The 27254-nt window shown below is 37.0% G+C and overlaps 2 protein-coding genes across 4 annotated transcripts in view; one reads left to right on the top strand and one right to left on the bottom strand.

Annotated features, from left to right (window-relative positions):
• The window catches only part of LOC128867918 (leptin receptor gene-related protein), an 86397-nt gene that overhangs the window by 57566 nt on the left and 1577 nt on the right, over nucleotides 1-27254 (top strand). The window lies entirely within an intron of this gene.
• On the bottom strand, nucleotides 389-27254 carry LOC128867917 (uncharacterized). 3 transcript variants are annotated; one of them, XM_054109540.1, is made up of 4 exons: nucleotides 27170-27254; nucleotides 1474-2542; nucleotides 1117-1384; nucleotides 389-978 (listed from the first exon to the last, which is right to left on the bottom strand). In XM_054109540.1, exons 1-4 carry the CDS (start codon nucleotides 27174-27176, stop codon nucleotides 703-705), a joined length of 1620 nt encoding a protein of 539 aa, XP_053965515.1. In that variant the 5' UTR covers nucleotides 27177-27254; the 3' UTR covers nucleotides 389-702. The 3 variants fall into 3 exon arrangements, with proteins under 3 accessions (XP_053965515.1, XP_053965514.1, XP_053965513.1); XM_054109539.1 differs by lacking the exon at nucleotides 27170-27254 and adding an exon at nucleotides 26696-26887; XM_054109538.1 differs by lacking the exon at nucleotides 27170-27254 and adding an exon at nucleotides 17786-18707.

Below are 27254 nucleotides of genomic sequence, written 5' to 3'. Positions count from 1 at the left end.
CTGCGAGAAAAACGGCCGCAATACGCCGATAGACACGACAAAGTTATTTTGCAACATGACAATGCTCGGCCACATGTTGCACAAGTGGTCAAAACATACTTAGAAACGCTCAAATGGGATGTCCTACCCCACCCGCCGTATAGTCCAGACCTTGCGCCATCCGATTACTATCTCTTCCGATCGATGCAACATGGCCTGGCTGACCAGCACTTCCGTAATTACGATGAAGTCAAAAAATGGATCGATTCGTGGATTGCGGCAAAACTGACCGAATTTTTCACAAAGGGAATCCGTGAATTGCCAGAAAGATGGGAAAAAGTAGTAGTAAGCGATGGACAATATTTTGAATATTAAATTTGTAACCATTTTACGTCAATAAAGTTTCAAATTTCGAAAAAAAACCGCACGAACTTATTCATAGTCCTATTAATACCTGTTTTTTTTATACAATTTATTGTGATAATTGGCCTGGTGGTAGTGGTTTCTATTTTTACGCTTTGAAAGTATCTATAAACCAACAAATTAATTTCACTTATTTTTCGCGACCCCATTTCTAATGTGTTCTCCGTTCTCCTTCTCTTACCCTACCTTTGATGGGGGGGAACTCGCTTTCATAATACATTTTTCAATTTAACATCACAAAGTTCGCTACTGCTGCTGCTGTTGCTGTTGCTGCTCCTTTGCTCAATAGTTAGCAGCCTCTTACTTCTTATTCTTCTTCCTCTTGATATTCTCCTCGGAAGACGTAGACTCTGCTGAGGTAGCTTTGGGATTGGGTGCAGCACCAACAACAACCTTGTAAGTGGGCTTCTTACCGAATTGTTGTGTGGGTGGTTGTTGTGGCGTTGCATGTGTTATGTTGCTAATAGTTGGTGTGGAAGTGGTGGTCGTGTTGGATGTGGTGGTAACATTGCTCGATGGCGTAACTGGCGTTTCATCTAAGAACAATGGATTCTTCACTTCCATCTCGCTCATTGGCTATGATGTTTTGAAAATCAATAAAAATGAATATAAAATGCAAAGAAAATTCATTATTCCCCGTTTTCTCATTCTCACCCTCTTATTCTACTTGAAATTATTCTAGAAGTATATTAAATTTGATTTGTAAGCACTCACCGGTGCGAGACCAGGACACTCGTACACAGTGTAGTCACCCTCCTCATTCTCCTCATCGTCGCTTTCCACATCGGACATGCCGCAGCTACCTTCCGCCGCCTGTCGATTTTCCATCGCAATTATCTGCTGCTTCTGATGCTGATAGTGATACATTTGTGCGCTTTGTGCCAATTTGCGATCGCCCGAGGGTGAGATGTCCTTGTTTGGTCCGGTCACCCCATATGCCGGATATTCCACATCCGCCGCAGCCTTTGATTTGCGGTGCAATCTGGAAAAGGAAAGGAAATACAACGTTTAAAAATTGTAGAGACGCCATGCGCCACATTAGCGCTACATTTGAGTTGGACGACGACTTACGTGTACCAAGCGATGAAGAGCGCTATCAGGCCCACTGTAACGGCGGCGCTCACACCCGCAATCAATGCCACTAAATACATGCCTATGTCACCGTTTACACCCAAGTGTTGACGCACCACCATATTGGCTCCGCCATCACCACCACCATCTAATGCTGCAGCTACATCGTGATTATTGATAACGGACGCCGCTTTGCCCTCCTTCTGTAGCTTGTCAATAAGCGCGTGTCGTGGATTGCTGTCCTCATTTGCTACATCCTCTGTGTTGGGCTTCATTGCCGCAACTACATTAGCGCCTGCAACCGCCGCTGCCGCAGCAGCGCTTTGCGGTTTGATGCGATGGAATGTAGCCGCACCTCCATCAACCAATTTCGCAGTTTCGACAGGCGCTGGCGCGAGCACGGGCGATTTAGCATCACCAGGCGCCAACGTTGTGGCTTCGGCATTAGATGTAGCGGCAGCTACTACTTTAGCGCCAATGTTTTGCGATTCAGCTGGTACAAATTCCTGGTAGTCATCCAATGCGCGCGAGTCCAACTCATCGCTATTGTTGCTATCTTCGTTTTCGACGCTGTCACGCTCGAAGAAACGTGGATCGGTCGGACCGACTGCGAAAGGTATACGTTCGCGTAGTATCTCACTGTTCATGTCCACCATATTGGGTGATGGGTACTTGTAGCTAAAGAGTCCGTTCGGGTCCACGTATTGATTGCGATTGATGTTGTTATTGTTATTGTTGTTAAAGTTTTTATAACTATTATATTGATTGCGATTGGCATCGTAAGTGTCCTCATCGATTTCCGTCGATTCCACATCCATTTCTGCCTCTCCCTCTTCCTCATTCTCTTCCGCATTCTCAGCGGCAAGCAGCTGCAAACGTTGACTCAAACGTTCGCGTTGCTCGTCGCGCTGTCGCTGACGATTCATTTGCATATTGATGCGCTCCAATTGTTGTTCAAACGTTTGCTGTAAACGACGCCGTGCATTCTCCTCCATAAGTTGCGCCAAATAATCGGACGACACATCAAAAGGTTGTTGCAGAAATTGTCGTAACGGTTTGCGACGAAGCCCTACAAATAGACAAAAAGTGTTAGCATTAAGTAATCGACGAATAAAGAATGTAATATAATAAGAATGAGGAAGTAAAATCGTAATGGGTCACCGTCGTAGGGGGTTCATTTTTTATTACTGAAATTTGCGCTTTTTGCCTTTGAAGTGCTTTTTGTTTTGTTTGAGTGACGATGCCGCTTTATCTCTCCCCTGTTTGAGCTTTTCTGCTCACGTTCCTCCTTTACATTTTAATTTGATATTTTCATATTTCTATTCCTTGGTAAAAGCAATACTCCAATGTGAGTGTCCCACAAGTGATTCGGCTTCATAAGAATAATTTGTTAATTTCCTTTAACTTGGACGAGGAGTCTCACAGACCATAGTGGTCGTATGCTAAAGAGAACTTAAAATGCTAGGTGTGTTCATTTTGGTAATATTTTTCGGTTACTTATCAAAACAAATGAGATATTGCAGCATTTTCATTTCATGCCCATTTATTGCCTTCATAATCTTTACTTATCGATTTTACTAGGAATTGCTACTAATGCGTTCCCGCAGATTTAAGAGTCTGGGAAACCTCTAGGCTAGGCTAGGCTTTTTCTAGTACGAAAAAGAAATACCTATACTGAAAAGCTAATATCAATACACGCAGAAATGTTCAATAGTATTGTATTTAAATTTTTTCTTTTTAAATAATAAAAAGAAAATTGTGGCGCAAAATGTATGATTCATTTTGTTTTTAATAACTTTTTTAGTAAATAAAGAAAATGATTTTGAGTGATGGAACTCTTTCGTTCTTTGCTAGTCTGTTCTGTGCAGAATATTTCAAGAGGTCGAAGATGTTCATAAATAAATAAGTACAACGGTATACCGAAGTTAAAAACATTGACGACTTCCCCGGAGGAGGCTCAAAAACATACCTTGGTTTGATCAAAGCCGAACTTATTGTTGCGTAAAGCTGAAGCAGTTTTAAGAAAAAGTGTTATTAATGTATCCAAAGACACGATTCGAGGACGTTTACGTGTAAAATAGCACATTAAAAAACCGCTGTTCTCATTATCATGACAAAGACTTGCCTGGGCTAAGACAAATTCAGAACGGAATTGGGTAAACGTAATATACCCGGATGAATCTTCCTTTTGGGAGAATAGTTGCATACGTTGGCCCTGGTGTACTACTGATAAGCGATAACTTCAACGAACTGTTAAGCATCCCATTTAGGTTGCCTGCTTCTTCGAAAAAGGATTTGACAGTTTATTTGTGTTTACCGCACGTTTGAATCCAGTTTGGAAGAATATAATTTACTAAAAAACATTATTACCGTCAGCTGCGAAGATGTTTGAAAGAACTAGCTATCCTTGGATTTTTCAAGAAGACTACGATCCCAAGCATCAAAGTCGAAGGTGTGTAGACTAGACACAGCGAAATGTGATTGAAATGTTGGTCGTCTGTTGCCAACCCTATTGAAAATGTTTAGGCAATGGTTAGCAAAAACTCAAAGGGGAAAAATATTGGCGGTCAAATAGCTATCAAGGCAAGATCTGTTGATTTGGAGCCAATTACCTTCACAACTTGCGCAGAAATTAACACCAAATATGACTTGAAGATGTGAAGCTATTATAGCTAATGGTGGTGATTATAGATTTTATTGAATATATTGCGTATAATAATTATTATAAGCCCATACAATGCAGTTTATTAGAATCGAATTAATGAAATAATTTTTAAGATGGCGGTCACGCTTCCATGAAACAGATTGTATATTTCTATAGAACTCGAAGCTTACTGGACCTCGAAAAGAAGCCAAATGTCGATAAACTCTTAATCGAGCCTTCTTGGGATCACACATCTTATCTAGGATGTCGAAGTAGTAATAGAAATGACAATCGATCAATTTGAGGCAACAGCTTGTAGGTGTGATGCATAAATTGCACAAGCTTGAATTTCTCTAAAACATTTAAATGGACTATATCAAGCGTTTAATCAGGTATATAATAGAAAGCAAGGTGTTATGAATGCATCTGCCAAAGGCAAGGCATAAGTATCGTCAGTCAAATGATGTTTGTAATTGCATCACGAGCATAACATACAATTCTTTTTTAATTATCAAGATATCACAGCGAGAAGTCAGTAGCACTGCAAAGTTTCAGAAATGTCATGCTTTGCCACCAGCTGATTTTTGTTTGCATTTGAGGTTTTCTAACAAAAGATAGCTAGCAGAGCTCTTTTGATCTTATGTATATAGGGTCAACTACAAGTTTCATTATTTAGTTTTGATTTTTCAGTCTTTGGTATTTTCGAATGGTGAAAGTATTTTCTTCATTTATCACAGCAATTAAATATTTATGACAAAAATTAAGAGAAAATAATTTCCTAGCCTGTAATTCATTAATGTTTCCTGTTTTGCTTTTAGAGCTTATAAAAACAGTTAACATTTGTGATTGGGCTTTCCCTGTTAAGATAACATTTTTTGTTTGGACAGCCATGTTCAGTCTGGCTAAGTTAACTCAGTTCTGAAAAAGTATTTAAGATCTTTGATACACAAATAATTGTATGGGAAGTTTGGCATTTAAGTGCGATGTTCAACTAAATATACTCGTATTTACTCGGTACTCGCGAAAAATGGGCTTAAGAGCCTTTCCGTGTAAAGTGACCGCCTAGCGTATGATTAACTTTATTTTTTAACATAGTTTTATGTTTTCATTATCTTAATGCTTTAATCATGTTTCAACGTACTCAATTAGTTACCTTATTTTATCTTATAAAATGGATATAAAACACGGAATAAATATTAACAAAAAAATTTAAAATGTATGGCTTATATATGCAAGTAATTTTTACCGGTCCCACCCACCACACTTTCTTTACATAACAATTTGTGTGAACAATTGGTTAGCTTACTGAAATAGAATATAGTACTTATACTTCTAAGAGCTTTGATACAAATCTGGAGCATCATTTGAGAAGTGTACTATACACAATGAAAAATTAAAAAAATTACTTGTAAGATATAAATATATCTACTTTAACGAAAGCATGAATGCTTGTAAGACATTTTAAGTACAGCTATGCTCTAACTTTGCCTATAACATCGGCTCCTCTTACATTGCATACCATTCGATATACCTGGAAGAAAACTTGCAGTTGATCACAGGGCCAGGTAAGTTATGAATGAAGAGATAATTCGATATTTTGTCTAGGATTTTAGAGTCAGAGTTTCATATGTTTTACTTATTGGTAAGCAAGTCAAATGAGCCTAGTTACTCAGAATGGTTCTATTGAAAAAAAGTGCGTGTAGCGTAGTACACATAACAGAAGGGAAACTTTCAAGGCAAATAAAGAAAGAGGGAGTGACCCGAGAGAGAATGAGAAAGAGAGAGAGAAAGAATATATATCTAAATAAATTCACAACATTTGCAGAGAATACAAATAGACAAAATTTACAAAAACCAAAGAAGACGGGTGTAGGTAAACGCCGGACACAAACCGTGTCAACAACACGCACTACTCCGAGCGTTTATCACCCGCACAAACGCAGCGATTCCAGGACCGCAGAACCGGCACAAATTACCGCAAGCACTAGCCAGGAAACGGAAATAAGCGCCAAAAAGTAGGTACCAAAAAAAAAATGCCAAAAAAAATTGGGATCAAAAAGCGCCCCAAACAGTGGGGCACCAAAAATATATTTCCTACATTTTGCACCAACAAACAAGCGCGGAAAAGTAAACAGTGTTATTTCTCACTAGAAATTAGCAACCACAAGGAAAAACTCAGGAAAAATAGCCTAAAAGGTATCTAAGGCATAATAAGGTATAGCTCTCTCTCTCCTTTTCCTCTACGTTATATCTGTTTTCTCTCTCGCGGAACGAAAATGTCCAAGCCGTTGCATGGCCTTGAAATTTTGCTCTCCATTCTCGCTCGTCAATGGTCATCTAAGAAGTTTCACTTCAAAAATTAAATTAATTTTCACAACTTCTATGGATTCTGTATCTTTTAATAACTTATAACTTATCTATGTTGAGATAAGTTTTATTTTCGGCTTTTTCAACCTTACAGTCCCTATGCTTCACCAGGAAATCAGGACAATAGTAGGTACGCAAGCTTTAAAAGTCCTTCCGAACCGCAAATTAAGCTATTAAGCCCCCAAAGCGCAAACATTATTTATTTAGTAACTTTAGAGATTTTCTTTTAATTTAGTTAAATTTCAACCATACACTTCTCTACCCTTGTGTATTTTAAACTTTGCTTAATATTAGAGTCTCGTTTGATATACATTTTTTAGAAGCATTATTTGCTTACCCCTAAATCTTGGTCGGACATATTTTATGAATATACATACAAGTTGTATTATAATTACATAAACAATACTTTCTCATTTGTTACTGTATTTTTGTTATTGTTAATATTTCTCAGCAGAACTTCAAAATATCTGCCGTTCGGAATCAGCTTGAAACTGTAGGGAGGGCCCTTTGAGCAACAACATCAAGACGCACGCCACAAATAGGAGGAGAAGCTTGACCAAACACCCAAAAAGGGAGTACGCGCCAATTATATATCTATATATATGAATTATATACATATGTATATATGAATGAAAATAATTATAGAATTGAAATGAATATTCTAAAATTACCAAACAAAAAATATCACAAGTAAGTTAAAAATGAAAAACTCAATTTTAAAAGAATAAAATTCAGTTTCTAAGAGATAAGTCTTTTTAATTGAAAAGGATTTTAACGCGTTTTATTTTAAACTGACATTTTTTTCTTATACATACATACATATGTATATGCATGTATGTGTAAAGAATTCTCATACACTAAAATTATAATATTAAATGTGATGTATAAAATTAAACTGGAATTAAAAGTGGACTACAACTTTTTCCTTAGTCCTTCTACTATGTAGTCCAATGAATATTAATTACTTTAATGGCGACAATAACCATCAAACGGAACTCACATAATTATTCAAGAAAAAAAAAGAAAAAACAAATAAAACCAACCAAACTTCCCACCATAAGCGTAATTGAACTGATTAAAAATTAAAATAGTTCCACACTACGCCAACCGTGAGTTTTTTTCACACAAATTTTAACTAACTAACGAATTTAGGCCATGGAAATTGCCGCTAAGCCTGATTATTGGTATCAGCTTGGTCGCATAAAAGAGTACAAGTAAAATAGAAAAAACTGAAACTTAAACCAGCCATTCAAGTAAATGCAGTGCAAATACATACATACTTTTCTAGAATATAATTGAAAATGGAAGTGGATATTCAGCGACCACCAACACGACCACGCCAACGCGCCATCATCAAAAGAAGTCGTCGTTGAAGTACACCAACAAAGAGCGTGAAAACTCAGTTTAAAAATAGCCCAAAACTTTTTGCATGCACCTATACATGCATAGTGTCCTCAAGCACACACACTTCCACTCACAATGTCATGCTGAGAACTTCCGAAATCTCACCGAACCTTCTTCGCAAAGCCACAAACCAGTTGAGCTTTGCAACTTGCAGACGTTGATACGAGTAGTTAGCAATTTAGTTAGTTGGCTTCAGCGGTAGGGGGCATTGGTTTTAAAGGCAAGTGTGCTAAATAAAAAGTTATTGTGTAAATGTACGTAAGCGTGTACCCGCTGTGATAAACAGTTAAGACAAGGCTAACACCCTCTCAAGACCTCAAACCAACATTTTACCTTCCAATACGTAGACGTTGCATGAATTTAATTCATCCACATAGGAAGGGCAGCGGCGCCTTAGCCAAGTATGGCCCATGCTGAAGGTGGTTGCGGGTTCGCTACAACTGAAAGCGGCATACAGTTGTATTAATTTTTTTTTTCTTTTTTTCATTTTCGTTTTTTTTATTGCTTTCATTAATGTGGTGGTTACGATGTTACATTGTGACTATTGTTTGCCTAGTGATATTGGGGGTGAGAAATTATTTTATTATTTTTATTTCTAGTTTTTTGCATTTTCTCTCTACGAAGATATCTGTACTGTTCGGCCACTCAACGACGATAAAGTGACAAAGTTCGCTCGTTTAATTGTTGCTGCTGTTCGTGGAATCGGAGGAGTAGAAAAGAGCTTGGCGGGTAAAACTGTTCGCATGTGGGAGGAGGTTCGGTTGGGTGGTTATCTTATTTCAGTTAGTTTGTTTTATGTTGAACTGGTATCCGCTTTCGGCAATGACGTCGACAAGGATAAGAGATACAGTGTCTATATGTATGCAGAAAACATTTAATATATGTATTTAGTTATATACCTAAACATGTATTTTATGCATATATGTTTAAATAATGACTAGTTATATATGTGTGTGCATATGAGCGAGCGCGCATTTGTGAATGTAAGTATACTATGTATGTATGCGCGCGTTTGATTTTCTTCATTATATTATATGAATATTTTTGTATACCACAAAATTACTGCCCAGCTGTTAAATATAGGCGTTAGTTTGCCACAATGTGTGCTCTTAAGTTTTTTAAAGGAAATTATTAAAAGTATTTCTTGAAAAAAAAAATAGTTCTATTCAAATCGAAACATTTTTAATTGTACTTCTAAATAGTTAATAAGCAAAAATTTATTTCGAAACATATGGTAATTTTTTTTAATGAAAACTAATTTTCAATGAATACGTTTTTTCCTCACCAAATTTTGAAAAATGAGTATTTTTACATATACCTATGCATTGTTTGCATATACATATATGTACATGTGTTTTAAAAGAAAACCTAAAAAATTTCTTTAAAAGACCATCACTCAGATTTTAGTGCCGCTAGGTTGTAGATGGCTTATGTGTAACACTTATTTGAGTGTTACCACCTATTTGTATTTAAAAACAGTAATTTATTAGAATATAGACAAAGATATACATGGATGTCAAGGCAATTTAAAAAAAAATTATACTCCAGAACCAATTTTTTTGATAGTGTTGCCACCAAACTTTTATTACAAAAACAGCAATTCATTGCACGTTTCTATTGAATATTAACTTGTAAGCATCAAATGAAAGGTTTCAAGCCAAGCTTATATACAAAAAAATAAGAAAATGGTTACAAAATAATCCTAATTGTAAAAAAATATATTAATGTAAACGAACCGCGCACGTGTGAGCCGGTCCCTATTTTTTTCTTATGCTGGTAGGACTGTAAGACTATTATTTATCCATTTTGAAGCGTTTGAGAGATGCTGTACGTCGTAAACGGCCGGAAATGTAGGCAAACAATTCTTGGATTTTGCATGATGATAACGCGCCAACGCACAGAGCCCAAATTATGCTGGATTATTGGACCAAACACCAAGTAAATACCATCGTGCAAGCACCGTATTCACCTGATATGGCCCCGTGCGACTTCTTTTTGTTTCCCCAAGTTGAAGTTATCACTTCGTGGAAGAAGATTTCAGTCGATAGAGGAGATCAAAGAGAATGGAACGAAGGAGCTGAAGGCCATCCCTTCGCCGGCCTACCAGGGGTGCATAGAGGACTGGGTTAAATGTTGGCACATGTATGTTACTTAACCCATTACTGCATAAAGTTTGTCGTTATACTTATAATGAATTTCTGTGAAAATTTCGGGTTATGGAGATCACATAAATCGAGTGGTGAAAGAAAAGTTACACATTTGTCTGTAGTTTGTTGTAAACAAGCCGTCCGATTTATCGAACGTTATGCATACCGGCACCTCAAGCTATCTCATGAGAAATAAAAAAAACCGAATGTTTCTAGCAAAATGTATTTAAAATATTACTGAAAATGAAGAAATACAAGTAAATTAATTATATATAAAATATATTTAGGTATTGGGCTCTACATGATACTCCATGAAACACTTAGGATGGAGGCCTACTTCACATTTTTGGCATTTGTATTTTGATTTCCCACCACACTTATTTGCACAACGGCGTTCGGAATTTATTGAAACAATCCAATGGTTGAGGCAATCAAATCGTGTAGTGGACAATGAAGTAGCTGGTTTTCGTCCTTGATAGGGGTGTTCCGTGTGTCACAATCCTATTTGGTTCAAATTAGCATCGTGCTCCTCATCCGATTTATCACTGTCCTCATCTGTGGCTTGGTCTTCAAGTTCGATTAGTAGCTCTACGTAAATAAATTTTTCATTGTTAATATTTCCATCATCGCTCTCCAAAAGGCTCAAAATTTCATCTACAGTCAATCTGGAAAACGCAAAAAACCTAACCACTTAGAGCCTGCTATGCATAAGGTTCGATATATCGGACGCCACAACTAAATACTACAGTAAATGTTTGATGATGAAGCAAACTTCACAATTTTTTATGTTTTGCTTACTAACATACTTATGCACTAATAAACACTTGTCACTAAAATTGTTTGCTAAAAATATACCAAAAAAATATACAAAACTATTTTACCCTTTACGCGAAAAAGTCTGCTTGCAATCCGCCATACTGAAAAATTTAAAATAACGGGAACTCTTTGCGAGGGGTCGACAAATGAAGGGTTGCCATTGTTGAAGAAATAGTTCTCTTTCGATTACAACCTCTAAGTCACCTCCACATCACACTTGCTTTATACAAATTAAATTTAACTCATGTCCGATATATCGAACGTTATGCTGTAATGGGTTAAGACGGGTCATATCTTGAAGGAGATAAACTAAATTTGCCTGAAATTTAACTCTGTTTTGTTGTATTTAAACCTTCCCTGTTCTTTCTGATCATAACGTACCTTATGATGGCGTGACTAGCATTCGGAAGTGCATAGGTTCGAAACAACAAATAATAGAACACATTTTTTCTAATAGCAGTCGCCCCTCGGCAAGCAATGGCAAACCTCCGCGTGTATTTTTGCTACTCATAAAAAATATCTGCCGTTCGGTGTCGGCTTAAAACTGTAGGCCCTTCCATTTGTAGAACAGCAACAAGGCGCACGCCATAAATAGGAAGAGGAGCTTGGCCAAACACCCTAAAACGTTGTAAGCTTTTTATAATATTTATATATGTATGTATATTGGGGTGGGTCAATTTGTATGGAACGATTTTCCTCGACATCATTGCTAACAGATGCGGATTCTACATTAACTTCTAATGAAAAATTTGAAGCTGAAAACTGACTTTAGGATGGAGTTTTGTTTTAGAATATTATGCCGAAAAAAATTTATACGCCACAATGTAAATATGTACATATATAAATGAAAAGATAAATATAGATTTATTTCCATATAAATTTTAAGAATAATTTAAACTAATAACAAAATTATTTAGAGCTTAGGGTATGGGTGTCAACTACAAGACAAACCGAAACATGATAACAGGGTACACGGATGACGGATTCCTTGCCGAGGAAGGTGCAGGGCAGGTGGCTGCGAATCGGGCTAGATAAAGAATACAAAGCAAGAAAGTTTGCAGAATGGAACGATGCGCCCCCATAACACTGAACCTAGCGCAAAATTAATCACCCTATCGGAAGGTATATAATTTTGGCGAATGGTGTCGTACGTCTATCATATTTGCCACTTGTGAACTAGACAACTGCAGTATACAAACAGGCAAGCAATGGAGCGCATAAAGGTCAAAATAAAGATTTACATCACTAAAAATATATTAGATAAATTAGCCAGATAAGAGGCGGCATCCCCATTTACAGGTCCAGAGTCCCTTTGTGGCTGAGGAAAGGGTAACTTATCCTCACTTATTCAGGAAGTAGCAAAGCAAAGAGGATATCACTGGGACAATCTACGTGTTTACCGCAATCAAAAGCAATGATAAAAAAGGACAAGCAATAAAATGTATTGAGGAAGTTGGGCTCATAGAAATAGTCTGAGTCCATGAAGGGGGCACACTAGATCTTTAAGGTCGCAGTGCTAAGTTCCCTTACAATAATTATATAAAGTCTGTGTCAGAAGAAACGGACCGGTTTTTTCTTGTAACTTCAAGATATATTTCGTTCTGCTTTTTGCTGCATAATAGTTCCACTCAAGGGCTACGACGCCAGTACTAACTCAGGTGAGTGCCGTTCGAAACTTTCCCGTAAACGTAACCAAACAAAAATGAGTGAGAAGTACGCGAAGCGGTATTTTTATGCACGCATTCGAAACGGCTGAAAATATCTTACGCCGAGGCTGCAAAAGTGATTAAAAATGATGTATGATGATGATTAAAAGTGATGTGGAATCAGCGGTATAAGGTGCATAAAAATGTTGATGACTTTTCCGAGCGCGGCTTGAAGCGAGTGACGACAAAAAAGCAGGATAAATTGATCGTCCACCTTTTTAAGCGGGTCTCTTCCCTGTGACTACGCCAAGCATAATCAGTTCTTGCTAAAAAGGGAATAGATGTGAATATCAACACCATCGAACGTCGACTGAAGGAGGCGAACATATCCTATTGTCCCACATCGTCAAAATCACTACTCTCAGAAAAACACATTGAGAAACAACAAAACGAGCAAATGGCATCAGAGTATTCTACTGTCCTTCCCAGAAGGAACTATGAAAACGCATCTTGCCGGAAGGCCAGTCCATGATTTAAAGCAACTCGTGCGTCCAGTTCGCAAAATCTAGTCCTGTTTGTCGACGAGCTACGCAGAAAAGCTGGTTTAAAGCATAAGAAGATGCCAGGCTGTACTCGACAACGATGCAGCCTACACTGTTTATTGAGTAATTGCGACTCGTAGTTCTGTACATACTATCATGTAAAATACTTTTAAATATATACCTTTAATACTTCATGAATAATCGAGGTTCCTTTCTTTTGGCACAGACTGTAAATATATAACACAAGTACCAAACAAAATATGTTCAAAAGCCATCAAAATGTTTTAATTAAAATTATTAATGTATAGTGTTGCCACCTAACTTTTAACACTCTTATGTTGTACTTAAAAATGTATTTTTGGGTAGAGTTGCCACTTATTTTTTAATTCAAAAAGTATTAAAATTTACTTATAATATGCAGTATTTACATTAAAATAAAAAAAAGTGTTAACTAAAAACAGAAATTGTTTAGCTTTCCGTTTCACCAATTATCCTTGTGAAATTTTACATCAGAACATTGATGGTAATATTTCTATAAGAACTTAATTTATAACACTTTTTACACGTAATACAAAAATTTCTATTACTAAAATGTGGAAATTTTGATTAAGTGTAAGAAAAAAAATCTGAACTGTGTATGTATAAAAAACGGATCCCGCTCTGAACGTAATAAGAAGATGGGCATTGCACTATAAACTAAATATTGAGATAATTCCATTTCTTTTAAAATTTTTAAGCTCAGCTAATGCCAATATGAAGAGCACGAACTGGTATATTGTGGAGAATTCCGCTTAATATGAACTAATAAGATGAGATGACTTAGTGAATTCTTACGTACATAGTTTGATTTTCAAGCAAATGTGTTAAAAGTAGGAGCAACGCAATAAAATCACACATACAATCAACTTACGAAAGTAATTATTTTCAATAGCGAACGTAGGATTACAGAACAATACTGCATGCCAGATATCTGAACAACCCTATGCCACTAGAAATTCGGAGCAAATACCATAGCGTAAGCGAAGTCTATGTTGCACTTGAGCCTGCCACTTTATAAGCATACAAGCAAAAGGACTGAGCCTGCCTAATTCCGTGCCCACCACTTTGCTGTCGGTATAAATGTTGACAAAGGAGACACTAATCAGCCGCTAATCGGCCGTTACACAAATGGCGGATGACACCGCTGGGAGATATGCATGGAGAATGATTCACTTTGAATTTCGGACTAACCTCAGCTTTTTGAGGAAAATAGTCCAGCGATTTTCAGGTGGCAGGAACTCCATACAGCATTATTGATTCTATAATAGTTTCATAAAATAACAGGAAACAATACTTTCAACAACCCCCCTGGAGAAATGAATGGCAGCTGATGTCTTCTTATACATACCTCTCCTCAAAATCTTCTCGAAAATAAGAAAATGAAGACACACTTCAGAGAATGAACGATGTTTTTGAAGTAACCAAAAATGGCAGAAAGGGTATCTTTTGAGGGAGTTAATTAGAAGGTGCATAAATGTATAGCCAATACTTGGCTATTTTTAAAGATACCTAGTACTTACCTTTGTACATACGTATACACAAACTTATTAATGTGTGCCTGTGTGGTGGCTAGGAAGCATACATCAAAAACCAAGAATTCTATTTATATGCATTTAAGCGAGCTACTGCGACCATAATACATACATACAGGTACATACATATAACGTGGAATCCTACCCAACCCCACAAAGGTAAAAATAAACAATAATTAACTTCAATGCAGGGCAGATTGAGAGAGCCAGGGAAAGTGTTGCAAAAATAATTTCACTTCAAAAAACCAGCGCGCTGCAAACGGAAATGAGCGTACAAAAATTGTAACTACCAACCACTATAAAAAGGATAACAACAATAACAAAACACGACAACGACAGGACACTTATAAGCACAACAAGAGGAATGAAGCGTGTAAAGTGTACCAGATGTTTGAAAAGGTTTCACGTACACATTAGTATAATTTGTGCTGGTAAGGTAAGGTAATGTCTATATTTGGAATTCGCAGAATGCAGCAGGAATAGTGGCGGTGTCGGTGGTGGTGGGGATAGGCGTGAACGCGATGCTGACGCGTTTCTGTGTAATACTATATGCAAGCACGAAATGTGAACGGCGAACGAAGCTCAATGAAATGCCGAGCGGTGTTGTTATTATCCAGCACCAGCCACTTCCACTAACAAATTCATAAACGAAAGTCTGTATACATTGAAGATAATTGTTGCTATTGCTTTGTTAGTTTTGTTTTTTTATTTAAATTTTTTTTGTTTTTTGGTTTTGTCGGTAAATCGGATTGAGGAAGATAATCAGCCTGTGCGCGCAAGTTCTTGGCTCAACACTTTGCTTCGCATTTGCTATACACCTAGTAGATGGCGACCCCCCTCCTTAATACTTCATGTGAACTTACACTTACATACATACATATATTTAAATAGGATTACGTTGCGTATTTGTATGTGTGCAGGGACGTGTGTGTGCGTGTGAGTATGTTCTTATATTTTCAAATATCTATTCGATACGCGAAGTGTTCAATTGATTGCTATTGCGTGTTGAATGCAACACTCTGGCCTGACGAAGCTAAACTTCATCATCACCTCCCTCCACTTACAAAGTAAATACATACATATATTCCAAATATTTGCGCACATTCAAGCTTCCTTTGCTACTTCGAGTGGCTTCGTTTCGAATGTACGAAGCTTGTAGTAATGGTGCATGTGGCATCCCTGTAGGGAAAACTTAACTAGCGAAAGAAATATCACAAACATGCAGTAGGATATAATATAATCAATTGTAAATCTCTTCGCTACTTATCGCAGCGAATAGCGACATCTCTCCTGGGTGCATCAAAGCGTCAATTTTGAAAAGTAAATGCCAAAGTTCGACCTTAGCGTAGCATCGTGTACTGCTACTGATGCAGTTATTTGCTGGCTCGATTGTGTTCTTCATATTTGAGTTTTAATTAATGGAAGGGATTAAATTAGAGGAAAAAAAAATTAATTTCTTCCCCTAACCCAAAAATCGATCTGAACGGTACGCTAACACCTTTTAACTATTAATTCTTTATTTATTGATTGATTTTAGTCCATATAGACAACTAAAAAATAAAAAAAATAAATAATTGGCGCGTACACTTCTGTAAGGTGTTTGGCCGAGCTCCTCCTCCTATTTGTGGTGTGCGCCTTGATGTTGTTCCACAAATGGAGGGACCTACAGTTTCAAGCCGACTCCGAACGGCAGATATTTTTTATGAGGAGCTTTATCATGGCAGAAATACACTCGGTGGTTTGCCATTGCCTGCCGAGGGGCGACCGCTATTAGAAAAATGTTTTTTTTTTTTATTAATTTTGCTTTCACCGAGATTCGAACCAACGACTTCTCTGTGAATTCCGAATGGTAATCACGCACCAACCCATTCAGCTACGGCGGCCGCATAGACAACTAACTAGTTTATAATTTTGTTTTCCATAGATTTATGGTATGTCGAATTTAGTAGCTTATTTGCAGTCATGAACTTCACTCCAGTTAAACGATTCCACCCCAAAAGTTTGTATTTTTTTAGCCAGCAATTGGCTCCCAGCATTATTTGTATTTTTATACAGGGGGATTTGATTTTTTTTTTTTTCATTTATTACAAACATGTTAAAAACAAAGCAAGAAGTGATTTCTGTAAAAAAAAACGACACAAGCATTAACTAATGTTTTCTCTTATGTTTGCGTATATACGGCTTTGGTGCGCCTTAAAGTATATTGCACAAATGCTATTTATGTAATACAGCTACCACTGTGAAGATAGCATTTCCTCTTAGCCCAGGAAAGTTAAGTTAGCTACGTTCTCAAAGAAAGTTTATGAGTTTTAATGCTGCCTGTAAGGGAGTTAGAGCACTGAAATGCGATGTTAAGCGCAAAACGCGTTTAGAGCTCGGTGGAAATACGTTAAAACTCTGTTTTGAAAAAGCGTTTATCAAGCATTCCAAGAGAGTTTGGGAATTTGAATTAAATTATAACATTGGTTTTTAACTAAGGAAAACTTTTACTAGACGCTTACTTTACTTACTAGACCTTAAATTTCGCATTTGGCACTACTGCTAAACTATCGGAAAATATATGAAGCGGCCGACAATTTACCCTTCCTAAAATATTGTCGCATAAAATTCAACATCTGCTTAAAAGGAAACGAGAAGGAATGAAAACTAGCCATGGCACTTAATTTCCAAGAACTGCACCAGTTCGTTACTATGTAATGGATTTTCCTTTTGGGGTAGCGGCATAGGATATACAGTATTATCTTTACTAGGTTTGGTTGATTGTTTCATAATCAAATAATGGTGGTATTCGATGAAATGGCATTCGGCACGCGAATAAGTGGGCATGTTTAAAAATAGCAAAATACAACAACTGCAATAGCAAATGGCTCAAGCGGCGATGGCTTATGCCCACGGCTGACTGTCCAATTGCCTGTTCGTTCTAAATATTTGAATGGGTTGCATGTCCTGAATGGTCACAATGTCCTCGTTGTGTTTAAAAATACCTACTAATTTGAATTCGATTTCTAAATTTATACGCATGAATTGGGTTTTGGTTGGGTTGTATGTTTTGTAAGCGTGTTCGTTCATGTAATTGCGTTCGTCCGGTTTGTTATTGTATGCAAGAATTGAATTGCTGTTTTTGTTTCTGTTGTCATTGTAATTGCGTTGTGAGCTATTTTTAGCCAACACCTACCTGGGTAAACGGACATTTCGCAGTGACCCAAAATGTTGAGCAGCACTGCACCGAACAGCGCCAACGCGATTGCACCACGCTTAGCCATATTTTTCACAGCTTCAAGTACTTAGTACACTTCCGTTTTCGCCAACTTTAACCGCAATTTCAGTTGAAATTAAATTATGAAGTTCAGAGTTCAACGCAATCCTGTTATTTGCTCTGTAGATCCAGTAGAAAATTGCAATTAAACTTGATTATTTTCGCTTTTCACAGCTGCCATATGGTGCGTGTGCCGGTGTGTGTGGCTGTGTGTCGCCACTGAACGCGTATGGATGTATGCGTTTGGCGTTTGCCCTTTTAATGCAGTGCACACAATTGCGTTTGCTATAGTTGCCGTTGTTGTTGTTGTTGCTGGTTTGGTGCTACCACTCTGCGCGTCCGCTGAACGCTCGTTGGTTGTTGGTCGTTTTGCTATCGATTTTCATACGCGCGTAGGTAGTTGGCAAATTTTCGTACGTAGCTAACAGATTTTTCCTTTTTGTTGTTAAATTTTTCACTAACGCTTTTCAATTTTGCACACAAATCAATGTTTTCTTAATTGTGGATAATGTTCTTTCACTTTTCACTTGCAAATTGTAAAATTTTCACAGATTTTTCCAGCTTTCTTGTGTAGGCGTTTTTTTCTCCTCAGTATATACAAGCTGCCAGTTACTTTTCTTCAGTTCAGTTCAAAGTTATTTTCCGTTTCGTTTTCGTTCGTTTTGGTAGCAACGAAGTGCCCCGTTGTACTGAAAATGCTGCGGCTGTCGTTCGACAATTGGAGCTTGGTGGCTACATTCGACCATCTATGGTATCGGTTTGTTCGTTTGGTTGCCTCGGCGGCATTCGTTTCGATTGAAACTTGTAGCTTGCAAACTGTGACGCAAAATGTTAATGGTGTCGTCGCATATGCCAGCGTCTCAACGCCTCCGCATAGTGGAGAGAGCACAGGGTATGTGTAGAGCGTCAAGCTGCAATTGTATTGTTGCTGTCACTCCTGCCGCTGCCGCTGCTTGCAAGTCAGGAAACTAAGTAGCAAAATTGAAGAGAAAAAACAAACGAAGCTTTTGGAGACAAAGGATGTAGTAGCCGGTTGATTTTTGTGACGTGTGGAAGTATGTGTATTTGGGGTTGAGAGGGGGAACAGTGTTCTCAAGAGGATTAACTATCACTACAAAAAATGTTAAATTGAATAAAACTAAAACCATTTAATAATCAAGCTGGACTCGCATTCTTTACGTATTACATCCTTAACATTTTATCACAAGTTAATTGTCAGGTCTGCTGATCATTGTGCATTGTCCAGTTTGAGAAATCTCTTCATTAGGTATATCCGCACCAAAGCAGTGCCAAAAACCAGTGTTTTGAGTTTCAAAAAGCACCAAAACTTGGAAAAAAGCGTTTTACTGCACTAAACGCACTAAATTTTGTAAATCAAAAAATACTTTCTTTTCACAATCCATCTTCTTGGGAATCTTCCGCTTTTCTGTCCATCACATAAGAGTTGAAGGTATTTTTCTTTATCCTGGTGTTTGTTGAGTTTTGAGCAGTGCAAGATGTAAAAATAACTTCTGTGAGCAGCATGGATTATATCGCTTACGCAGATTAGGGGGTCCACTATGCTGTTAAGATTTATATCCAGGTATTTGAAAATTTCCACTTCTTAAAAAGTATGTGGACCAACTTATATGTTCCTGTAGCGTGTGTTGTTACTTGATCTTACGGAGTATTTTGTCTTATCAACGTTAACTTCCAGACCCACTGGCTCTGCTTTATTATTGAGATTTAACGCGCTTCGGCAAGTGCGTTTGGGTTTATTGCAACATTAACAAGATCGTCAGTATAGCTACAGATCTGATTGCACTTCGTGACGATAGTTTTACCAGGGTCAATTTCCCAGATGATAAAGTTTAAAACTAAACAAAAGCAAAAAATATCCTGCAAAAAAAGAAGAGAGACTCTCTAAAAGACCAAATTCATGAACTCGAATTGAGGCCATCAGCCAGAGACGAAAAACGTAACACAAACTAAAAAGACAACTCACAGCCAAAATGAAGCAGAGCCTAAAGCATGCTTATAACTATTAGAGGGATAAGTAAATAGTAAAAACTTTAAGGTGGCAGTGAATTAATATTTTTTAGAATATCCCCTTCTGTCAGAACAGTTTGGAGCCTCTTTGATACGTCTTAGTATATTCAAATTCTTGGTATATTCAGAAGAAATTGTTTACCGTTTCTCTATTAATGCCTCTTCGAGGTCAGATTAGACAGTTTTGCACAATAGCCGAGTTATGCTTCGGGTCGGTAGTCTGATAGAAATGAAAATGTTTAATTGTGTGACACTTTGTAATAAATTTTCCTTTAGGATATCCAAAAACAATTTTTACTGAATGAAAAAATGATTTTCGTTCGAAGAAATTATGATCATCGGATAGAGTATTAATTTTGCGCCACCCTGTATTTATGCCTATCCATATTACAAGCAATAAATGTAAAATTTTTGGGTATTTCATGTAACATGCATCCCCATACCATTACGTGTCCTCCACCGTGTTTGACTGTGCTGCGCAGATTAATTGGTTGTACCTCTACATTTGGTTTTCTCCAAACACAAATTTTGCCATGTGATATTGAAAGAGGAAACCTGCTTTCGTTACCGAAAAATATCGAGTTCCTAATTAAAAGGTCTCTTGCAAATTTCAATCTGACAGTACGGTTTTTTCACTGCAGCGGGCTGTGTTGAAATCAGATTCTCCACGATTGTTTCGTCCTAAATATCATTGTTGCATTCCTAAGTTCTTAATAATAGCAAAAAATTGTTGGTGGAATTAAAACATGTGTCAGTTAAAACAGCTCATAACATTTGGTTGACTGTGAAATTTGTAGTACGCTGTACCGCTTGACTTTCCCAATGGCCTGATAGATGCAGCTCGCAATTCTTGTGTGATAAAACTTCGATTAATTGAAAGATTTTGCTCAACGTTTTGAAGATTTGAAAAAAAGTGATTTTTCAGCAAAAATTTTAATTACATTTGTATATGTATTAAAAAAATGATCAATAGATGTTTTTTGTTCAAATAGACAAGAATTTAGTACATATTGAAGAGAACAAGCTATGACTCCTGACAAAGGGATTGTTGGAATAATATTTCCTTAAATTTCGACCGCCAATTCAGGAAAACTCATAAAAATGAAAAGTCTAGAAAACGAAAAATCCTTTGTAGTCCAGCTGCGTTCCAGCCGCTTACCTGTTTTTAGCTTTTTTCTACGGAAATATTGGGAATTATACATTGTAACTTTTTGTGTATATTTTCAAATACATAAGGAATCGATTAGAGTACAAAATATCGATTTGTTTACTTTTCAATGAAAGCTTCTCCCTTCAAAGATCTTATTGCAGATAAGGCTGCCAAAAGTCGCGAAAACTTCATGTCATTTAATTTTTTATATAAACATAAACTTTAAGTAAATTGGAATATTTAGAAATATTTAAATGGAAATGGAAGTCGAGTTTATAACCTGTTCCCAGTTTTAAAAATTATAAAAAAACTATTTCTAACTACTTCATATTTGGTTAAAAAAAATGTCTACTATCGTTTCTTCACACTATGCACTCTACCATCCCTTGGTTATTTGGTACACGCAGGCGTATGATTAACCGACAGCGCAAGCACACACAAAGGCACGCGAACGCAAGCAAAAGCTTTACTTGCCATTATATGTATATAGTACACTGCTTGCCGCCTCTCAACTCATCTATGCACAAATCAAATTTGCAGCCTACCACTACTGCGCCATTATGGTGCAAAGCCACTTTACATTCAGCTTTGCCTTTTATTTTAGCCACGTTGCCGCGCGCCACAGCTTTTTCGCCTTCAACTGCAGTTCAATGAAATACGAACAGGTGGCGGTAGCATTTGAGAGGACGCTAGTGCAATCTGTCAAAAGTGAAAAGTTACCCATATTGCGGGTGGGTATATACAAGTACACGCATACAAACAACTCAAGCTTCGGTTTTGCTCTCTATCTGCCTCTCGTTCGCTCTCTTTTATCACTCTTCATGCCACTAAATACAGCCACCAACAAATTTTCCTCTCTGCAACTAGATTTACATATTGTTTCGCTAACATATTTTCATCTGTACGTATTGCTGCTCCAGCCGCAGGTGTGCAGTGCGGGTGTTCGTATCCATGTGGGATAGGACAAATTTTTCATCAATGAAAATTTTTTGAAGGACTTTACGCTCATGCGCTATTTCCATTTCTACCGCTCCATTGAACATTTTCGGCGCTCACAAACAAATAAACAAACATTTGAATACATTCGTGTGCAGTTATCGTGTTTGTGGCCCAGTGACGTGTGGGTTTTGCGCATAGAAAAGCTCTTCATCTTCACTAATATAATACATATTATAGATTGTATATATTTTGCTACGAAAGATGAGTTCACTACAGATACACTTAGGTATGTATGTACGTACGTGGGCTGGCGCCCTTATCAATGTAAAGAAAAGTCATACAAATCATTCAAGCTACTTAAGCCAAAGCCAAAGCCAAAGCCAAGTGTTTGCCACAAGCTGTGTTATATGTGTAATATAAGTAGATTAGTTTGTTGCTTTTAGTTTTTCCAATTGGTGTAGTACTGTCATTCAATCGGTCACGTCCGCTTCTTATCCGTTTGTTCTAGTGGCTGAATAATGAGTTCTGCATACATACATAGATGTATATGGTAATGACAATAAGTTCATAGTTACTTGGCCTTATGTTACTTTGTTCTTTTTTATGTTTTCCTTTAAGAACAGAATTAGGTTAGTAATGCGTGTTAATGAGGCCTCAAGTGGTTATTTTTAACTTCACAAAGTTACAATTATAAATAGAACAGAGCTGATATAACTGGCAATGAATGAATCTACATACATATTGTTGTTATTGTTATTATAACTGCATTAAATATTCCAAAAAAAAAAGAATCTAATTACGGCTTGTGTGAAGAAATCCTTATACATATGTAATTCTCTAAAAAAAACTACATGCTAAAAGACGTTTGAGAAAAGCAGTTGGTCTACGTTACCGAATCGACCCGAATTTGTGGCCGGCCAAGGACAGTCACTCCAACAGCATTCACCGTACATGTATGATGAACGTTTATGCAGTTGCAACAACATGCCATACCCAAGGCCAAATATACATACCTATGTACATAAATCCGGATATTTTCACTAGCGTAATCGGATTATTTTAAACCTAATATTCCATTTCGGTTTGTGAACTATGAGTATTTATTCAAGCACCATGCATTCACATTCAACCAGGCGCTTCCTTTTCTTTGGCCACAGCCTCATAAAGTGTGGGGACGAGGTTCCCAGAATAGATCCAACAGCTACCGGAAAGTACCCACGTGCTCCAAAAATATTTATTTTTTATAACAAAACTGGCTAAATACAAAACTTAGTTCAAAATTTGCTCTTCAAATCTCTTTCGTATTTTCGTTTTTGCAGCCATTGCAGGCATCATTTTACACATTTTTTTTTACAAAAACAAAGGTGTTTGAAATTTTTAAATATAGCTCCACAAGCACATGGTGGCAAGGAACAGAATGGAAGGAGGAACGAAAAAAATGCATTTTTTGGCACTTTATATGAATCTCACAAAATATATCGCGAAGTTTGTCTGATTTCGGATCAAATCGACAAACTGTTGTACCATCCTTTGACCTTTACTAGGTCACTTAAGGGGTATCGGTGGTTTAGAGCTCGAAAATGTTGGGTATTTTCAGGAATTTTTTTTTACAATAAAAAAATGAAAAACGATATTTAAATTTTTAAGGCCTTTTTCAACTTCTTTTACATACAAAAATTAAAAAAAAAAATTTAATTTTAGTAATTTTAATGGCGCTGAAGTTGACCCCCCTAAAATTGGAACTGGACGGTGTTGCACATTTTGGCTCTTCAATTTATCTGAAGCACGAAACCAAAAAAAAAAAAATATTAATCAGTATAACTGTAGATATGTCCTGCTACTAGACTTAAAAAAAATTGACAAAATGGCACGGTTTTGAATTTGACACTCTAAAAATTGGGGTTTTTTCAGTTTTTTAATCAAAAAATAAGAAATAATTGAAATAATAATATGATTCTAGCACGGGCGATAGACATTGATGCTGTGATCAACATACTAAAATTTCACACGATTCGGTTGAATAGTTTTTTTTTTTTGTTTTTGACAACACCAGGCCGAAAAAAGTCATTACGGGATAAATGAGTTTAAAGTTTGAGGTAGAGGAGCGCATGGTCCGCTCTATACGTAGTTAATGGGCTGTAGAAGCTATAATATTGGGAATTTCCGCATGCAAATTTTACAGTATATTCTTAAGATCTTTCGAAATATCGAAAAGACAAAACATCAATTTTTCGAAATTTCGAGACCACCTGGTCCCCTTAAACAAATCTATAGTAGCATACTATGTTATCGTCTATTTATGCGAAATCTAAGAGTATCTATCATTATTTATTTTTCAACAAAATCCATAAAATTTCTAAAAAAAGATTTGATTTTGTGTTTTTTTTTTTTTTAATTTTTTCTGATATTTTCAAGAAAACTTGATTTAATGAATATACTGTGAATATACATTTAAAGATTAGGAGTATGTTCAAAATGTACGTCCTGATGAGGTGAATACATACTATATATACATATGTTTATGTACACTTTACCTTTCCGATGTTCTATTTGCTACAGAACCACTTATGAAGTGGAAGCAATGGATACTATCGATGAAAGGCAAACGATTTCTAAGCTTTGCTCAGTTATAGTTTTCTTTGAAACTAACAGATGTGCAGCATATTTCTGAAGCTTCCAATATGAACAGTGCAATTTTGCAAAATTTTACTTCTTCCTTCAACTACAAATATTACGAGGGGTGCCTTGTATATGTCGGGATTTGGCAACCCTGGTGTTGCAATCTGGCAACTGACAGCTGTATCGCAAAGTTTGACATTTTTTGGCTTTTACGTACTCAGAACGTTTTGAAATACCAGCGCTATGTGTGTTGTTTACAGTAACTTAAAAGATTCATCTCGGTCCAAAAATGGAATTAAATGGTGAACATTTTCGTGCGATTATTTTTTACAACTTTCGACGTGGATTAACTCAGCAAAGTTTTGGAGGTACCTCATTCAGAGCAAAAGTGTATAGATCTTCATGGAGAATATTTTGAAAAACAATAAAGTGATTTTCGATGATTAAAATTTGTTTTTGTTTTCTAATCACGACATATAAAAGGCACCCCTCGTATTAATGTAAAAAAATACTATGGTACTGGTAGGTACGCAATTAAGTTCTCGCTGTTTTTATGATGAAAATACAACTTTACTCTGAAAAAATGGTTACAAGTGAATCGTTGAAAGTATTGCCCATCGCTGGCTACTACTTTTCCCATCTTTCTGGTAGATCTCGTATACCGTCACGTTCAAACTTTCAAGCCATTTTTTGATGTCTTCATATGAATGGAACTGCTGGGCAGCTAGACCATGTGACATCGATCGGAACAAGTGATAATCGGACGGCGCAAAATCTGGAGAATATGGCGGATGTTTCCAGGTAGGCTTTAACGGGTTTGGCAACGTGAGGTCGAGCGTTGTCATGCTGTAGAATAACTTCTTCATGCCTCTCCGCGTATTGCGGCCGTTTCTCGCGCAGTGCTCGGCTCAATCGCATCAATTGAAGTCGATTCCCTAGTGATGATTGGTTTTAACAGTTCATAATGAATAACACCAACTTGGTCCCACCAAATACATAGCATAAGCTTCGCAGCGTGAATATTCGGCCCAGGCGACGACGTAGAAACGTGCCCGGGCAGTCTCCATGACTTTCTTTTCTTTGGATTGCTGTAATGAATCCATTTTTCATCATCCGTCACGATGCGATGAAGAAAACCCTTCCTTTTTTGCCGCTGGAGCAGTTGTTCCCCGTAGCCGAATGGGTTGGTGCGGCGACTACCAATCCACAGAGAGAACGTCGGTTTGAATCTCGGTGAAAACACCAAAATTAAGAAAAACATTTTTCTAATAGCGGTCGCCCCTCGGCAGGCAATGGCAAACCACCAAGTGTATTTCTGCCATGAAAAAGCTCCTCATAAAAAATATCTGCCGTTCGGAGTCGGCTTGAAACTGTAGGTCCCTCCATTTGTGGAACAACATCAAGGCGCACATCACAAATACGAGGAGGAGCTCGGCCGAACACCCAAAAAGGGTGTACGCGCCAATTATATATATATATAACTCATAAGGAACCCAAGTCCCCTGTCTCTGAATCATTCCCAAAGCATGCAATCGCTTGGAAATTGATTGGCGGGTAACTTCTAATACTGAAGCAAGCACTTCTTGCGTTTGACACGAATCATCATTGAGGAATGCCTCCAATTTAGTGTCTTCGAAGGTTCTTGACCTTCCTTCACGCGGACGGTCGTCAACATTAAAATCATCGTCTTTGAAGCGACGGAACCAATCTCAGCACGTTGTTTCACTTAAGGCAGCATCTCCATAAACTTTTTGTAGCTCTCGATGCGCTTCAGCCGCCGTTTTTTCGAATGAAAGGGGAAACTCAACACTTCCCGCAAATGACGACTATTCCGCACAAAATTAGACATTTTCACAAAACCAAAAGTATATGATACCAAAACAAAATCACTAATGTGCCTAAGCAGTTTGATTACTATATGTCTTAGCTTGGTTTATAACGTTTAGGTTATGTTAGAATCAACTAGCACACACTGCTGGCGGCATCTATTAACAAACAGCGAGATCTTAGTTGCGCACCTAATATTATTATTATTATTTATTTATTAAGTAGTAAAAACGTTACGATATAAAATTTTGTTAAACCCAACTTACAGAATATGGTGTATGCTACTTTAATTCTTAAGGTAACACGGCATACTTTTCCCATTTTCCAAGTCTCCGTTTTCCATGTACTGAAGTTTAAGGCAAAAATTGATAAACAAATTTATGAAAATACCTGTTATTTTAAGCAAATTCTTGAGCAATAAGATTAAAATTTCTCCGGCATAAAAAGAGCGGCTCTCTTACATTGAACTGTCACCTTGCTCTATCAATTTTTGAGTAGTGAATATTTTTTTGGCGTTAACGAACGCCTTAAGCCGAATTTATAATAAATCCACCTTGGAACGCCTATATGCAGTTATTAGGAATTACTATTACACATTTTTTATTACTCGACTAATAACAACTCTTTCGAAATTGACATTCCCATAAACTTTTTGTAGACCTTGTCCAACTAAAATCCTAATTATCCACATATATACATAATGTATAAAAGTCGTTGAATTTAGTAAAATTGCATTTCACCTTGCATAATTTTTTAAAGCCTGGGACCTTAATTCAAATTCTTAAAATTACAATAAAACTTTCCGTTAAATTTTATAATACGGCA

The sequence above is a fragment of the Anastrepha ludens genome, chromosome 6, assembly GCF_028408465.1.
Source record: "Anastrepha ludens isolate Willacy chromosome 6, idAnaLude1.1, whole genome shotgun sequence".
In the NCBI taxonomy this organism is placed as follows: Eukaryota; Metazoa; Arthropoda; class Insecta; order Diptera; family Tephritidae; genus Anastrepha; species Anastrepha ludens.
Note: the sequence above shows the minus strand (reverse complement) of the source record. Positions and strands in the feature narration are given on the sequence as shown.